General features: G+C 69.5%; 1 protein-coding gene across 1 annotated transcript; it reads right to left on the bottom strand.

The window, feature by feature from the left end:
- Window positions 1–2,323: 2,323 nt before the first annotated feature.
- ADAM11 (ADAM metallopeptidase domain 11) lies at window positions 2,324–13,117 on the bottom strand. Its single transcript, XM_054224535.1, has 26 exons — window positions 12,954–13,117; window positions 11,562–11,758; window positions 10,061–10,137; window positions 9,628–9,694; window positions 8,827–8,912; window positions 8,664–8,730; window positions 8,447–8,495; window positions 8,265–8,332; window positions 7,832–7,906; window positions 7,651–7,722; window positions 6,791–6,957; window positions 6,630–6,714; window positions 6,456–6,546; window positions 6,294–6,345; window positions 6,056–6,155; window positions 5,671–5,742; window positions 5,463–5,555; window positions 5,265–5,345; window positions 5,130–5,180; window positions 4,588–4,651; window positions 4,402–4,501; window positions 4,204–4,323; window positions 3,940–4,108; window positions 3,749–3,863; window positions 3,360–3,450; window positions 2,324–2,852 (listed from the first exon to the last, which is right to left on the bottom strand). Exons 1-26 carry the CDS (start codon window positions 13,009–13,011, stop codon window positions 2,807–2,809), a joined length of 2,313 nt encoding a protein of 770 aa, XP_054080510.1. The 5' UTR covers window positions 13,012–13,117; the 3' UTR covers window positions 2,324–2,806.
- Between the last annotated feature and the right edge of the window lie 4,382 nt (window positions 13,118–17,499).

Here is a 17,499-nt window from a genome sequence, read left to right as displayed (position 1 = left end):
AAGGGACCCATCCCCATGCTGGGACGGGGAGTGGTGCACATGGTGGGACAGGGATGGGGGCCGTGACCTCGTGCTGGGACAAGCGCAGGACTGAGCATCTCTGTGGTGGGCCGGGGAGCAGCCACGTGTCCCCACGGTGGGGCAAAAGTCAGCTGGAGGGAGCTCGGTGGCACTCGCCACATGCTATCACCCCCCCCCACTCAGACGTGAAGGTGGGGACGGTCCCAGCCCTTGGGGACAGGCCAGGGTGGAGTGTGGGACATGGGGAGGACGTCGGTGGGGGTGAGGCGGAGGGGAGCAGGGACCGGAGCATCCTCGCAGATGAAATTTGCACCGTACTTCCCACCCCCCCACCCCCAGCGCCAGTGAAAAGCAGAACCCCCATCATTTTCCAAATCTTTATTGTAAATAAATTCTGTGACATTGCAGGAGCCTTCCCGGGGGGGGGTGCGGCCGGAGCCGAGCGAGGAGCACGCGGCGTCTCCGGCAGCGGCATCTCCAGCAGCGGGCGGCTCCCCAGCGCGTGCAAAGCAGGAGCGCGAGACGAGGCGCAGGCGGCCAGGGGTGGCTGAACCCCCACTTCCCCCCCCCAAGCCACGACCTGGGGCCCCGTCCCGGCTGCGGGCGGTAGCGCAGAGCGAGGGGGTGCGGGACGGCGGTGCGGCTGGCGGTGAGTTGGCGGGGCGGGGGTCTGCCACCCCCTCTGTGCTTGTCCCACCACCGCGTGCCAGGACGGGGCCCTTCGGCTCAGCCCATTGCGGGGGGGTCTGGGGTGGGGGGGGTGTGTTTTGCTCTCTCGGCTCTGGAAGCACTGGGTGCACCCCCCCAGTCCCGGACGCGGGCCCTCCCTGGCGCGTCCGCGGCGGCACCGCTTGACCTTACAGCGTTAAAATCATTAAGAAAAAAACCCCGATATTTATATATATATATATATATATATATATTAATGTCCCCAAACCCAGTGACAACAGTGGCTTCTTGCTCTGAAACAGGGGTGTCCCCTTGCCGCAGGGATCACCCGGGCACTGTGGCCGTGACAGCTGTGGGGACGCTGTGGTGACAGTGATAGAGATGGGGCGGGGGGGGGGGAAGTGTGTGGGTTGTTTGTCCAGCCCCCCCCCCCCACCCCCCGTGCCCGTGGTGGCCCCACGTCCCCCAGCCCGTCACCGATACCTCACCTGACGAGCCACCACCAAAGCCCAGCCTGGGGACATCCAGGCACCCCACGTCCCGCTGTCACCTCACCTCCCGACACCCTGGCATGGTGGCGCCCTGTCCCCTGTCTGGTGCCACCACAGCCAAGGCTGGGCTGTCACACGAGGCTGGGGGCCACCACGCGCCTCGGCCATGGCTGGGCTTGGGGACACCCTTGGTCACCTTCTGCCTCCATGGCAAAGGGGCCTGGCGTAGGCAGGGACAGCGGGCGAGGGAGAGCGCAGAGGGGACACCCCCACACCGCTGTGGGCATGGGGTGTCATCCCCTGTTGTCCCCCCGCTGAGTGTCACCAGGGGTGTCCCCCCCTCCCACCGCTGAGTCTCACCAGTGGCTGAAGCGACCGGTGTGGGCCCCCGGTGCTCCGCGGTGCTGTGGGTCGGGTGGCCCTGCGGAGCCATCCCATGCAGGGTGACGTGGGGACGGGGGTGACACATCCCACCCGCCTGCCATGGGGCTGGGGGACACCCAGCAGGTGCTGTGACCAGCCCGCCATGGGGCTGGGGTGACACGTGCCACCCACCCCAGCAGCCCCACGTGCCGCCAGCCTGGGGCTCACCCTGTACCCCAGCCCCCCAGTGTGGGCCCTGCTGTCACCTGCCCCCCCACCAGCCCCACTGCCACCACTTTGGGGTTCACCTGCCCGAGCTGGGGGGGGGGGGACGGACGTGGGGGCCCCATGGCTGGGTGGGCGCAGCCATGACGTTTGAGGGGACATACCCCGCCGTGGGTGGGGTGGGGGGCTGATGGGCTGGTTTGGGCGGGGGGACAGGGGACACCTGGGGGTGCAGACCTGGCCCCTCCCATGGACCCCATCCCAGACCTGGCATCTGGGGTGGGGGGGGACACAACTCCCAGGCCCTGCACTTTGAGGCGGGGGGGGGGGTGTGGGGTGTGGGGGTGTTACTGGCCTGGTACTGGGGTACACTGGCCTGCCATTTGGGGGACCCAGGCCCCAAAGCTGTAAGATGCTGGCGAGGGGGGTGCGGGGGGGGCAGAGGAGAGGAGGGGGGGCTGGGGGGGGGCTGTCCCCCGCAGGTACATTCATCCCGGTGCTGGGGGTGCTGCCAGCCCCGGGGTGGGGGCCCGGGGGCCCATACATTCGTGGCAGCACGGTGGGGGGTCGGGGGGGGGGCGGGATGCTCCCGGGTGCCCCCCCGGCTCTCCTCCTTGGCCGGACTCTTGGCGGCGGCAGCGGCGCCCCGTTTAATTGCTGTTAATGAGGCGCTGGGGAGTGTGTGTGTGGGGGGGGGAGGCGTGGAGCGAAGCGGCCCCACTCAGGCCCCCCCGGACCTGCAACACAGAAGTGGGGTGCATTTAGTGTGGGGCTGTGACATGGGAGGGGGGGACACATGGGGGGGACACTGAGCTGAAAAGAGCCAGCATGGGGGGGGCTGCTGCCCGGCCCCCCCCCCTCCCTTAACCACCGTCTCTTTTCAGCTGTGGGGGGCACAGAGATGGAGACAGCACGGCCGGACACACAGCGACACGGACAGACGGGCCCGGCCCGGGGGGGGCTCCCACGCCGTCAGGCTGCCGGACGGTGACGGTGACAGTGACGGTGACGAGGAGGAGATGATGGGGGGGGGACGGTTACACTCCCTGCTGCGCCGGGTCGTACCTTCCTCGACGGATGTTCCTTGGGGGGGGGGCGGCGGGGGGAGAGGAGAGGAGCGTTAGTGCCACCCCTGTGTCCCCACCTCCGTGTCCCTGCTCCCACAGGCAGCAGACGTGTCCCAGTGCCAGGCAGGGGCACACACACGAGGGCCACCAACACAGACACCACCACCCCCCCGGCACCCCATGCTTGGGGACAGACACGGCCAGGACGCAGTCGGGGTGACAGTGACCCCCCCAGTGACACATGCAGGCAGGGCAGGCAGGGAGAGGGGACCAGGCAGGGAGAGGGGACCCCGCTGGGACAAGGGACCAGGCGGGGACAAGGGGCCAGGCACCCCCAGCCCCCAGGGGACCACACCGCAGGCGATGCCCAACTCGGGGGGGACGACTGGCGGTGCCCCCACCCAGGGGTGCTCCGGGTGTCCCCAGGAGGGCAGAAGCCTGGCCCTGGCGCGGTGACACTGTGCAGGGGGTACATGGCCGGTGCCAGCAGCGGAAGGGGACGAGCCATGCGGTGGCTGCTTACTTAAATCCCCAGCCTGTCCCCCCTAGGACGATGGCGGCCACCAGCACGGCCCCCGCGATGGAGCCGATAATGATATTGGTGCCACTGGGACCTGTGACAGAGGGGACAGGGAGGAGGGGACAGGGACACACGTCAGTGGGGGGGACGACAGGGACACAGCCCCAGGGCAGCCCCAGCACTGTGGGGACCTGGGGGGGGGGGGGGGGGACACACAAGACCCAGGTGCGCCCAGTGGAGCTGTGGCACCAGGCGGGGGGACAACAGGGACACCAGACCCCCCTGGGAATGGCTGGGGCCAAAGTGGGACGCCCCAGCCCGTGGGGACCGGGGACAGCAGGGACAGGGGGAGCCCGTCCTGCCCCCCCCCCCCTTCCGCGGGGCGCACGGACCCTTGTATCGCTCCGTCTCCCCCGTCGGCTTCGGCTCGGGGATGGGGTCGTAGACGCTGCAGTCCTTCCCCGTCCACTCGGCCCGGCAGATGCACTTGCCCTCGTTGCTGCAAACCTGCGAGGGGACGGCGTCACCCCGCCGCTGCCGTCACACCCTCCCGGGTCCCCCTTGTCCCTTCCGTGTCCCTCACCCCGTGGTCGAAGCAGATCTTCCCGTCCCAGCTGCCGGGGCAGGAGCTGAAGTTAAAGGCGGTGGCTGGAAGGCATTTGCGGTCGAGACACAGCATGCCGGGCCCGCAGGGCGTCCCGTCCTCCACGTAGCTCAGGTCCGAGCCGTCCACCAGCTGCACGTGGCCTCCCCTGCGCCAGGACGGTGAGAGCAGGTGACACCGGGAGCTCCCTCCCGCCTCACCCGGGGACATCCCCGTCCCTGTCCCCAGGGCGGTGGCACCCACCTGCAGTCCACGTAGCGGTTTTGGTGGAAGAAGGTGGTGGCGGCGATCTCGCCGCTGAGCTCGCCCAGCCGGGGCGCGCCCGAGATGTTGGCGCAGAGGAGGAAGCCGCAGAGGACGTCCCTGCAAGGCACCGGTGGCATCGCCGGGGTGGGCGGGTGGCACCCGGGAGGGGACACGGCGGGGACAGGGCACACTCACTGCTTGTTGCACTGCAGCCAGCCCAGGCCCTCGCGCCCGCAGTTGCCCCTCTCGGTCCCCTCCACGTTGAGCTTCTCATAGCAGAAGCGCTCGGCTGAGCCTGGGAGAAAGTGGGTGTCACCCGCTTGTCACCCCCTGTCCCCCCCACCCCGACCCTGACAAAGCCACCTCGGAGCTGACACTTACCGCGGCCCCACAGCGCGTTGCACTGCCGGTCTCTGGTTTTGCAGCGCCCGCCGTAGCATCGTCCCTGGGGAGCAGCAGCGGGGTCACAGGGATGGAGAGGGGCTCGCACGCGCGTGGCCACCGAGGTGGCGCAAGGACCACGCTCCCCCCGCCACGACTCTGCTCGGCCCCGGGACCACCGCGTGGCACGGAGAGCCAGGGGACAGTGTCTGGGGGACGGGACACCACGCACACAGGCGTGGAAGGTTTGCCCGGCTGCGTGGGGACGGGGGAGACTCACAGAGCCCGTGGCTGCCGGGAAAACATGTGGGATCTGGGATCCGTGGCCATGCACACCAGGAAGGCGCATGGCACGGAGCACGGCCCTGGCTCGCGCAGCGTGGGGACGACAAAGCGGTGCACGGGGAGGGCTCACACACCCTGGGGACCCGCCTCACCCTGAGCCCCAGACGCGCCTGCGAGCGCGAGCACCAGGATGCCGCGGCCCACGGGGACGTGCCGGAGCCCCACGGCTGTGTCCCGCCATGCCGGGCTGGACTCACCTGCTCGTTTTCGCAGAAGTAGCCGTCCAGCTTGTGGAGGTTGGGGGGACACTGCGGGGGACACGGAGAAGAGGACGGGTGACACCACATGGCTGCACATCGTGTCCCCCCCCCGTCCCCCCCAGCCCGGCTCACCTGGCTGGAGTCCCCGGTGCAGGTCTCGGGGATGTCGCACTCGTTCACGGCCTCCCGGCAGGACACGCCGCGCGGCTCATACTGCACCGGGGGGTGGGGGTGGGTGAAGGTGCCACGTCAGGACCCCATGGCACAGGGACCCCGGCGGGTCACCGGGTCCAGCCCCACGGGACGCCGGCTCCGTCCCCCACCCCGCACCTTGCAGCCTTTGCAGCAGAGCCCGTCGCTGCACATGGCGTCGTGGGTCAGCGTGCACTTCTTGCAGCAGTTGCCCCCGCTCTTCGCGCACTCCTGCCGGGACAGCGGCCGGCACCGCACGTCAGCCACCCGGCACCGCACAGTGGCCACCCCGCAATGCCGGTGGCCCCGGCGCGGCCACGGCAAGCAGAGCCTGGTCCCCGCTCACCGCCAGCGAGCCGCAGTCGCACTCCTCTCCCGCCTCCACGAAGCCGTTGCCGCACTCCGGAGGGTCCAGGAGCTGCCGGGATGGAGGGGAGGGGGGAGCAAGAGATGCTGGGGGGGTGGTCCCTGAGCTGAGTGCTGCCACGAGCCCCCCCCAAAAAGGGCGTAATGTCCCCAGGGGCTGGCAGGACCCCCAGGTCGCTTGCTTTGTGCTCTGTTCCCCTCACTGGGGACACCGGGTTTGATGCCAGCGCTGTTACCTTGGAGGTGGCAGGGGCTGGGGAGAGCACGCGTCCCCAGGGACCCTCGGAGTCACCCCCAGGGCATTTCCCCACCCCACCCCACGATGGCCACCCAAGGGTCTGGGGGTCCGGGGGGGGCCGTTTTACCTTCAGGGGTTTGTTGAAGAGGCAGCTGCCGCCGCCGTCCTGCAGGAACTGGTTGTACTCGTCAATGCTGCAGCGGGAGAACTTCCGCGGGAGGTAGTACCTGGGGGACGGGGACACCGTCACCCCCTGCACCGCCCGGGCGGCATCGCCGGGCACCCAAAAGGGGGCACCACCCTCAGCGACACCACCATGGGGCACGCGGGGGACGATGGCAGTGCCACCCCGAGCGGGCACCCACCCCGTGTCCTCCATGATACAGCCCAGCCAGGAGTCCGGACACCGGCAGTCCCCTGGGAGGAGAGGAGACAGGCTGGGGGTGCCGCCTGTCCCGTCGCCGGCCTGGTGGCACCGCGGCGTCCCCCCACTGTCCCCATCCTGCTCCCGGGGGGGTGGCAGGTACCTGCCGCCGCACGGTGCTTGTTCCACATCATGCCCACGTTCTGCCCCAGGGTCTGCGCCAGCGTCACCGCCATGGCCGCCACGTTTCCGTACTGCACGGGAGGGACGGGGGAGTCACCGCGGGGACCCCCCCCCCGTCCCCAGCCTGCTCTCGTGGGGGTCTCGCCGCACCCACCTCGTTGACGCCGCCGGCGTGGGTGGGCGAGCAGATGCCCCCCACGAAGGCGGTGCCGCTGCGGCTGCTCTGAAACGTCCGACCCCTGCGAGGAAGAGGACGGTGGGGACGGGGGACGGCGGCTCCCAGCCCCGGGGAGGTGACGCGGCCGCGGCGCTCACGAGAAGAGGTGGACGGTGTCGCTCTGCTCCGCCGGCCCCTCGCGCCGGTACTTCACAAACTCATTCAGGGTCTCCAGGGAGTCTTCCCCCATCCGGATCCGGTCCTCCGAGGCCCACGTCTCCATGGCCACCAGCACGATGCGGGTGTTGAGCTGCTCCTTGTAGATCTGCGGGGGCGAGGGGACAGCACTGGGGACAAAACCCCTGGGGACAAACCCACCAGACACTGGGGCAAACCCCCCGGGGACAAACCCACCAGGTGCTGGGGACAAATTCCCTGGGGACAAACCCTCCAGGCACTGGGGACAAGCCCCCCACGGTCAAAACCCCGGTGGGACCAAACCCCCAGGGACAAAGCCACCAGGTGCCGGGGACAAACCACTCCAGGGACAAAGCCACCAGGCAATGGGGACCAACCCTTCCAGGGACCAGCCCACCAGGTACCAACTCCCTGGAGACAAACCCACCAGGCGCTGGGGACAGTCCCCCAGGGGACAAACCCACCAGTGCTGGGGACAAACCCCCAGTGGGACAAGCCCACCAGGCGATGGGGACAACCTCCCTCAGGGACGAACCCATCAACTGCTGGGGACAAACTCCACAAGGACAAACCCACCATCTGCCAGTCACCACCCCCCCCCCCTCCCCAGGACAACAACCCCAGGGACAAACCCACCAGGGATGATCCCATGTCCCATTCCCCGCCTCCGGGGACGAGCCCACTGAGGAAAAACACCCTGGGAATGAACTCCCTGGGGACACACCCCCCCCCCCCCCAAGGTGACAGCAACCAAGACCCTGGGGACAAACCCCCCCACACACACTGGGCACAAACCCCCCCAGCAGCGCCCCCCCCTCACCATGTCGGCCAGGTTGACCACGGACTTGGCGAAGTTGCTGGTGAGAACCACGGACTTGCGGAACTGCAGGAACTGGGCGGGGGGAAGGACGCCAGGGGCCAGGTTGGGCTTGGAGGGGGGGGCCACCCTGACCCCCACCCTCCCCCCACCCCACCGGCCCCGACACCCCCGCCGCGCTTACCAGCTGGTGGTCGTTCACCACCGCCAGCTCGATGTACTTGGTCTCGCTGTGCACCGTGTGCTGGGCTCGGCGGACCTGCCGGCGAGAGCCACGGCTGAGCCACCCCCGCCACGATCCGTCCCCCCACCCTGGGCGAAGGGGCGTTATGGCCCCTTTTGGGGGATATTTGGGGCGCCTGGGGCGGGGGAAGCCGCCTGGTGGGGGCTTGGGGATGGATCCTGCATTGCCAGTGGGTCCCCAGGTCGTCCCTGAGCCGGCGCAGCGTCCTCCTGCAAACATGTCCCCAGCACCCAGGGACCAGCCTGGCTGCGCTCGCAGCGGGGCCGTGCCGTGGGCCAGTGGCCGCCCTGGCGAGGCTGAGCCCGCAGGTGGAGGCCAACCGGGGTCAAGCATCCCTGCCCCGTGTCCCCTGTCCCCCACTGTCCCCACTAACCTGCCGCCGCCGCCGCAGCTTTGGTAACCCGCCCGCGACACGCTGGTTCAGTGCAGGGAAGAGGCAGCCTGGAGAGAAGGGACAGAGCTGGTGACATACAGGACAGAGCTGGTGACATACAGGACACAGGGCCACCATCAGTGGTCCTTGGGGACCCGTGCTGGCTCCACGCGAAGGCTCACCCGGTCGGGCGCAGCTGGGGACACGCTGGACAACGTGTGGATGAAGGCCCTGCCATGGAGAGACAAGTGTCATGGCCACGTGTGGACGTGACAGCAGGGAGGGGGGGCCACCACGTCCCCGTGTCCCCAGGGCTGTCCCCGAGCTGCAGCCAGACCTGTAAGGCTGCGCTGGGGAAACTGAGGCAGGCACACGGCGGGTCTCGGTGCCGCCACTCACCTGCCCGTGCTCAGCGCCCGCCTGGGGCTCGATCAGGTAGGTGGCTCGGCCGTCCGAGAAGACCCCTCTGCGAAGAGAGATGGGGGGTGGCGGGGTGCAGGGGGTGCAGCCCCCCCCCCGCCCAGGCCGCCTTCCGTCCCGCCCGGCGGCGGGGAGTACTCACCGCAGGCCCTGGCAGCTGGAGAGAGCGGCGAAGGAGCGGGGCTGCCCCCGGATCCGGCCCTGGTAGTAGCAGTGCTCCCCCGCGCCCTGCGGAGCGGGGAGAGGCGGCTCAGCCGCCCGCGTCCAGCTCCCCGCTGCCGCGCAGGCAGCTGCCCCCCATCGCCGGCATCCCTCCCCCTCCCCCCCCCCCCGAGCCCGCACCCCGGGCCGGTGGCTCTGGGGTCGGCTGCCCGCCACCTCGGGGTGCGCCTGGCGCCCACGGCACGGGGTGGGCACCCACCGGGAGGCTGGTGGCGTGGCAGCGTGTGATCACCCATCACCCGAGGGAGGGTGATCCCCCTCATCGCCCCGGGGGGCAGCACCCCGATGCCTGGGCTGGGCACCCCAGGGGTGGGGGGCACCCCATGGCTGCCCAGGTGAAGATGCCGAACTGCTGGTGGCCGCTGCCGGACTGCTCCTGGACCTAGAAATCTGCCACCATGACCCCTGAGTTGGCATGGCGCGGCATGGCGTGGCATGGCACGGTACAGCGTGGCACGGCATGGCACGGCATGGCATGGCACGGCACGGCACAATGTGGCACGGCACGGTGTGGTAGAACATGGCATGACATGGTGTGGCATGACATGGTACGGCGCAGCGCAATGTGGCACAGCATGGCGTGGCACAGCGTGGCACGGTGTGATAGAGTGTGGCATGGCACGGCGTGGCATGATGTGATAGAGTGTGGCACGGCACAGCATGGCACGGCGTGGCATGGCCCGGCACGGCCCAGCACGGCGCGGCGCGGCGCGCAGCTTACCGTGCTGTGGCTGCCGTTGCTGCCCGCGCCCAGGTGCCGCTCCACGTAGTGGGAGGCGAGGAGGTGGCTGCAGGGGGCAGGCGGGGGGGTGAGCGGCCGTGGCGGTGGGGAGGAAGAGGAGGAAGAGGAGGAGGAGGGAGACAGCAGCCTCCCGTGCTGCTGGCAGCACCCTCGTGGTGCACCCACCCACCACCCACACACGTGGCATCACCCCGGCATGGGACCCCCGCGCTGCGGCAGGTGCTGGCGCCCCACGGGCTCCTCTCCCCCCGCCCCGGCTCAGCCCCGGTGCCAGCACTGGGAGGGCTCCGCACAACCCCCCTCCCAGTCCCCAAGGACCCCCGGCTCCTCCACCCCCTCCCTCCTGCCGGGGGGTGCCCCCAGCCCCACAGCGGGTGCCCCCAGCCCCTCCGGGACCCCCGGGGCCGCTCACTGGTTCAGCCGGAGGTCGAGGGTGAAGGCCGAGCCGAAGGCGCGCACCACGAAGCTCACCCGGGCCAGGTGCAGCCCCTGCAAGAGACGGAGCCATCAGCCGCCCCCCCCCCGCACCGCGCCCCCCTAAAGAAAATTAAAAATTAAAATAATTAAAAAAAACCCCAACCCAAATGCAGCCGCTAAAGGTGCGCTTTTGTTTTTAACCCCCAGCAATTCAACGTGAAGGAAAACGCTGGGGTTTTGCCCCAAAATCATCACTCCTGAGGTGCTGGGAGGGCACCCGCGTCCTGTCACCCACCTTCTCGGGAGCCATATTTTGGGGGGGGGGGCGTGGGGGTGGGGGGGTGTCTGCTGGAGCATCCCCCCCAGCAGGCCCAGCTCGGCGCCGGCGATGCCGAGCCGGCGTTCTGCCCGCCCTGCGGCGCCCGTCGCTCCTGACCTAGTTCCTGCGGGCGGCAGCGGGAGCCGCGCTCTGCGGCGCCTGCTGAGACCCGGCAAACTCGCCGCACGCGTGAGGCTCCATCACCACCCGTGGCTCCCTGGGGAGCTCCGTGGCTCCGCACCGGGATACACAGGGTCCGGGAAAAGCCAAACCTTCCCTGGGGTGCCCCGTCCCCCTCGCCGGGACCCCGGGCACAGCACAGGACGGTGACGCGGGGACAAGGACCCGTTTCCCACCGCGCAGCACCCCGGGGGGGGGATGACACCCCCGGCCAAGACCGCGTCCACTGGGCCAGGCAGCGCGGCCGGGAGAGAATCCCAGGGGATCAGCTGGATCCGAGCCCCGGATCCCCTGGGATCCGCAGCCGCTCCATCCGTCCGCGACGCCCTGGTTTAACGCCTCCCTGAAATCCCGCCAGCGCCGGCTGCGGCCCGGCCACCCCCCGGCTTTTCCCGGCGTCCGGCGGTTTTACTTAACGCCGGGTTTAAATCACCTTTGCGGCAATTGCAGCTCATTATTTCGCCTTTTATCCGGCAAGGACGGGGGGGGATCGATGCGCGCCGGCCTCCGCAGCCATCACCAAACCCCCCCCCCGGTGCCGGATGGGATGCATGTGCCGGTTCCCCGAAACGCCGGGCAAACTGGCCCCAGGGTGAAGGTCACGCAAAGGCACCGAGCCCAGGGAGGGGGGAATGGCTGCGGTTTGGGTGTTGGCAGCGGTGGGACGCTGGGGCTGCTCCCACGTGGCCCGGACCCGGAGCCATGAGCCCGTTCATTCCGCCGCAGCCCTCTCTGCCCGCTCCGTTGGGGCTCTCCCGACGCCCGCACGATGCCGGCACACGGATTTAATGGGATTTGGCAGCACACATGGGTGCCCCGCCGGGGGGACGGTGGCGATACGGTCCCCGGTGCGGGCATGAAGGCTCTGGTTCAGGACGCCGGTGGCCACGCGCACGCCCAGGTGTGCCTGGGACGGTGACAGCAGCTGCTTGGGGACCTGCCCACCCACCCGGGGACCCCCAAAAGAGAGCGCGTGGGGGAGCTGCGGTTCACTTACGGGGCCTCCTCCTCCTCTTCCTCCTCCTCCTCCAGGCTCATTCCTGACCCTGGTGTCCAGCTGGTGCTTCTGGACTTCTCCTCCCGCGCTCTGCCCCACCAGCCTGCTGGGGTGGGTGATCTGGGAAACCACCCGCCCGTCCTGCCATCCGGCCCGGGGGGGCCGCCGCTGCAGCGAGCTGGCCTGAGCGGCAGGACCTGCGGGCGAGGGGAGCCGATCGCCACGGCCCAGGGAGGGCTGGGGACACGGGGGCTGGGGACATGGCTGGGGGGGGGCTGAGGTTGAGGAGGGCTGGGGATGGGGACATGCTCTGGGGGCTGTCCCAAGTGTGGCATTGCATCCCAAAGGGGACACCCCCCTGTCCCAGACGGGCTGCCCAGGGGACGTGGAGGGTGGGTATGGGGACATGTCCCAGCGTGGACGGCTGGGGGACACGGCGGGGGGACAGCCAGGTATGGCGGTGTGTCCAGGAGGGGACACCCAGGAAGCATGGGCTGGGGGGTGTCCAGGGGACGTGGGGGACCAGGATGGGGACACACCTGGGAGGGGAAGCTCAGGGGGCCTCAGACACAGTGGCACATCCTGGAGGGGACGCGGGCGGCTGGGAAAGTGACACATCCCAGAGGGGGGCACCCAGGGGACGTGGGGGCACCCAGGAACGCCATTACAGCTGGGGGAAGGGGGGAAGGGTCTGGGCACAGGAGCACATCCTGGAGGGGACATCCAGGGGACGGGGAGGGCCGGGATGGGGACATTTCCCAAGGGGACATGGAGGGCTGCTATGGGGACACCTCCTGAGGGGACGTGGAGGGCCTCTATAGGGACACCCCCCAGCGGGGACACCGAGGGGACAGGAGGGCTGGTGTGGGGACACCTCTAGAGGCGGGGGGGACACCCAGGGGGCACCAGAGGGCTGCTATGGGATCACATCCCAAGGGGACATGGAGGGCCGCTACAGGGACATCTCCTGGGGGGGGGGGGGACACCCAGGGGTCAGGGGGGCCGATATGGGACACCCCCAGAAGGGACACGAGGGGCTGCTCCGGGGACACCTCCTGGAGGGGACACCCAGGGGACACGGCGTGGGGGGGGGACCGCTATGGGGACGCCTCCCGAGCGGACACGGGGGGCTGCCCGGGGGACGCCTCCCGCGGGGGGACACCCCGGGGACCGGCTGCGGGGCCGGGGCTGGGGGGGGCGCAGGTGCGGGCCCGGGCGGGGGTGGGGGGGCGCGGGCCCGGCCCCTCCCGGGGCGCTGCGGGGCGGCGCTGCGGAAAAATGTGTCGATGCAGCGAAAAAGCCGCAGCGGCGGCGGGGCCGGGAACCGGGAGAGGAACCGGGGAGCGACGCCGGGAGCGGGGGCGACGCCGGGAACCGGGAGCGGGGACCTACCTGCCCGCGGGGCGAGCGAGAGCAGCGCGGCCAGCAGCCAGCCCCGCAGCGGGCTCATGGTTCCCTCATAATCCGATGGCGGCCGCTCCGGGCCCGCCGAGCCGGGCTCCGTCCCGCCCGTCCCGCCCGCTCCCCCCGCCCCGGTCCGGGCAGGGAGCGGCCGCCGGGCCCCGAGCGCCGCCCCCGCCCCCTGCACGCGCGCACGGCACCGGCCACGCCGCCCCCCCCCGCGGCGCGCGTGTGTGTGTGTGTGTGTGTGTGTGTGTGTGTGTGTGTCCCACGACACCGCCGCCACCGGCACCGGCGCCGGCAGCGGCAGCGCCCGCCCCGGGGCCGCCCCGCCCCGCCCCGGCCCCCCCCGGTCCGCCCCCCTCCCCCTCCCCGGTTGCCGCAGCGCCGCTGGCACACACCCCCCCCCCCCCGCCCCGGCATTGCAGCAGCGGACCCTGCCCGGTGTCACCCCCCCGCCCAGGCACCGGAGCTCCCCCCCCCCCGGTACCGGTATCACATCCCGATCCGGTGCCGGAGCCCCGCCAGCACCTACCGGGCTCCCCTGATGGTACCGGAGCCCCCACCGGTATCCAGCCCCCCCCCCCCCCCCCCCCCCCGCGCTGGCGATGGAGTGGCCCAGCCAGGACCAGCCCCCCCCAGCCAGTACCGGACCCCCCACACACACCGGCACCAAACCCCGCCATCGGTACTGGGCCGCCCCAACCAGTGCCGCCCACCCCAGCCAGTACAGGACAGACATCACCCCCCCGCCCGGTACTGGGCTCCCCATCCAGTACCAGATCCCCCCCCCCCCCCCCAGCCAGTACTGTGTCGTCCCCCCCCCAGGCCAGTACAGGACAACCCCACACCAGCACTGGCCCCCCCAGCCACAACCAAACCCTCAGCTGGGACTGGGGTGGCCCAACCAGTACCAGACCCACCCCGCAACCAGTATCAGCCCCCCCCCAGCCAGTACAGGACCCCCCACACACACCAGGACCAACCCCCCCCATCGGTACTGGACCACCCCAACCGGTACCAACCCCGGACATTCCCCCCCCACCCAGTACTGGGTTTCCCATCCAGTGCCAGACCCCCCCCAGCCAGTACTGCCCCCCGCCCCCCCAGCCGAGATCAGGACCCCCCCACACCAGTACCAGCCCACCACCCAGTACCAGACCCTCAGCTGGGACTGGGGTGGCCCAGCCAGTACCAGACCCTCCCCCCAACCAGCACAGGACCCCCCCCCAGCCAGTACAAAACCCCACCACACCAGTACTGGTCCGTACCCCACCCTTCCCAGCCAGAACTGGGCCCCCAGCTGGAATTGGAGCCCCCAGCTGGGACTGGTGCCCCCCAGCCCGATCCAAGTCGTGTCCCCCCCACAGCTGGTCCCGAGTCCCGAACTGGTCCCAAGTCCCCAGCTGGTCCCCGGCTGGCACCGGAGTCCCCCCCAGTCCCCCGACAGCACTGGAGCTTCCAGCTGGAACCAGGCTCCCAGCCAGTACCGGGACCCCCAGACACTATCAGAGCCCCCCAGACAGTTCTGAGCCCCCCCATCCGGTCCTGGGTCCCTGGGTCCCCAGCCAGTGCCGGTACCGGGGCTCCAGATGCAGCCAGGGGTCCCGGGGAGGATGGTGACACCGGGGCCACCCATGGCACCTGGGGAGGGGGTTAGTCCTGGGGTGTCACTGGTGGGTGGGTGGGTGCTGTGGGGTCCCCCCCCCAGCCATAACCCTCGGGAAGTACCAGAAACAAGGACCACCCCCTTGGGGGGACCTGATTTCGGGGGGTGCTGCAAGGCCACGTTCCCCCGCTGGGGACAACGGAACAATTTTGGGGGGAGAAAAGCCCCAACAAACTCCTGTTTATTGCAGCTGTAGGATTGGGGGGGGGTACAGCACCGTGGGAGGGTGACACCCAGCCCCACGGCGGGGGGCAGCGTAGTCGGAGACACAGGGACCGTGCTGGGGGGCACAGGGGGGCTCCGAGCCCCGCGGTGACAGATGCTCCGACCAGCCTGGGGCGGGGGGGGGGGCGATATTCATCCCTCCATCGCTGGAGCGGGGACAGAGACCGCCCTGTGGCCCCCCCAGCCCTGCCCCCCCGGGGGCTGCCCAGGGCCGTCCCCAGGCCCAGGGTGCCCCCACGGGTGGTGACGGTCACCCCCTGCCCGCGTTTGATGGGGGACGAGGGGCTCTGCCACCGTGGTGCCCCAGGGCGGGGGGGGGGCATTGAGGCACTTCGGTGTCCCCCAGCTCATCCCGGGGGCCGGCTGCCCCAGGAGGGCCCTGGAGCCCCCCCAGAAAGACCGAGCCGAGGGTCCTGAACCCCCACTTTAAACCTCTTGGATACATTTTGCGGTACCAGCCCGGCTCAACCCCCCAGGATCAGGCTCCAGCCTCCCCCCCCTGGAGCAGCCAGCACCCCCGGGGGGGATGGGGGGGCTCCCCACACACCCCCCCACCTCCCACAGCCACCATGAACCCTGGGAAGGGGTTCCCTGCGTGTGCCAGCCCCCAGCCCCTCTCCACAGGCCACCAAGGAGCCACACTAGCATGTGCCCCCCTCCCCGTGGACCCCCCTCTTGTCCAAGCGCCTTCCCCAGGCCCCCCCACGCCCGCTCCCGTCTCCCCCCAGGACTCAGGTGCCCACTGGTGACAAAAAGCCTTTGGGGAGGCGGTGGCAGCTCCGTAGCCCAAAGCCCCTGGGGAAAGCCCCAGGCCGGGTTCACCGGTGGGTTTATCCAGTATTGGAAGTGGTGAGTCCCGGCGGTGCCACGGGCCCCCCCCGGCCCCCACCAAAACCCACCTTGACACCCTCGTTAACAGCGGCCGCTTCAGTTTCCATCACTTTTGCACAAAAATAGGGGGGCAGAAGCGTTCAGAGGCGGGAGGGAAGGCAGGGATGGGCCCGAGGTTGGGCACAGGGAGGGGGACAAGCCCCAACCCTCCATTCCCCCCCGCCAAGCTCTGCCCTCACCTCGTTACCGCCAACGCTTGGCGGAGCCTTAACGAACTGAGACCTGCAGCAGCTGTGGGATGGAGGGGGCAGGTTCCCCCCAGCCAGGTGTTGGCAGAGCCAAGCTGCTGAGGGGTCACGCTCGGGCTGGGGGGGGCTCACGTCCTCCCACCCCACAGGGGCCGACACGTGTGGGTGCGGGGAAGCGTCTCCCACACTGGCATTGTCAGACTGTCACATGGGGAACAGGCTCTGGGAGATGCCGATCATCTCCTTGGCCACACCGCGGCAGTTCCTGGCTGCCAAACGGCATTTCCAGGGCAGATCTGGCCCTGATCAGCCCCACGCCACCCCCCCGGGAAGCTCAGCACAGGGCGGGCAGGGCTTCGAAGCCCTGATCTGCTGCCCTTGCGCCTTCACCTTCCTCCATGCAATAACGAGCCACCAACGCAGCAAAGGAGGCGAGGAACCCACGGCACCAGCCACAGCCGAGCTGATCCAGCAGCAGGGAGGTCCATGAGGTCACCAGCCTCAGCCAGCACTCTCATGGTGGTCCCCAGGGCCGCAGTGACAAAGGGGACGGGTGCTTCATGTATCTCCAGCAACACCTGACCCAAGGCCTGACCGGTCCCCAAGAGTCCCCAAAGCAGGTCCTACGGTCCCCAAGACCAGGGACCCCCATGACGTAGGTCACTGGCCAACGTTCGGAGGGGCAGGCAAAAACCACGGGTCCCCCTCCCCTCCGGGAAGGGCCAAGCTTGGAGAAGGGCAACCACCCTCACCCCTCGGCTGATGTCCCAACACCATCCCTGCTGACACCCCAGGGAAGCTCATGGCCTCCCCCACGGAGGAGCGCTGCCAGCAGGTAACCCAGTCTCTGCAGGGGACAACTGAGCACCTTGAGGTTTGGTCACATCCACCACTCCTGGCTCACCCCGCTGGCCAGGCCACCCCTCTTTGCTGCCCAAGGGGCACAGAGCTGGTCGCTCCCTCCAGGGGACATCGAGATGTGGGGCAGTTGATGCACCAAGCCTGCTCCTGCCTCTCTCCCAGGGATTAGTCTGGAGCTGACCCACCCCAGGCACGGGGCTCTGCGGAGGACAAGGCCCCGCAGCCCCTTGGAACCTGTTTAGCGTCTTCGTTAGGGAAAGGAGAGCCAGCGTCTGGCTGTTGCACTGGAGAATGATTTAGCTCAGGAGGAACCTCTAAAGTGTCTAGCCCAGGCTCCAGCCCACAGCAGGGCTACCTCATCCAGCTGCTCAGGGCTTCAAGCCTCAAGTGAAGAAGGATGGTTGTCCTTCGCTCAAGGCTTGAAAGCCTCCATGGACAGACAGAGCCCACTGCTCCGGGTGCCCGGCCCAAGGCTGACCCGCGCTCCCGTCCAGGGAGCTTTTCCTTTTCCCAACCGGCCCCTCGGAAGCCCTAACTTGGGACATGTGGCACCACTGAAAGGTTGGCTCCATCCTGCTTGGAAGTGCCCTTCAAGAAGTCACAGGCTGCTTTCAGACACCCCTTGGCCTCCTCCCAGCAAGACAAACCCAGCCCAGCCCTGGTCTCCCCTCCTTGGCCCTGTGTCCAGGCGAGGTCAACGGTC

Source organism: Rissa tridactyla, chromosome 19 (genome assembly GCF_028500815.1).
Source record: "Rissa tridactyla isolate bRisTri1 chromosome 19, bRisTri1.patW.cur.20221130, whole genome shotgun sequence".
NCBI classification, from domain to species: Eukaryota; Metazoa; Chordata; class Aves; order Charadriiformes; family Laridae; genus Rissa; species Rissa tridactyla.
This window is presented reverse-complemented; position numbering and strand designations above follow the sequence as displayed.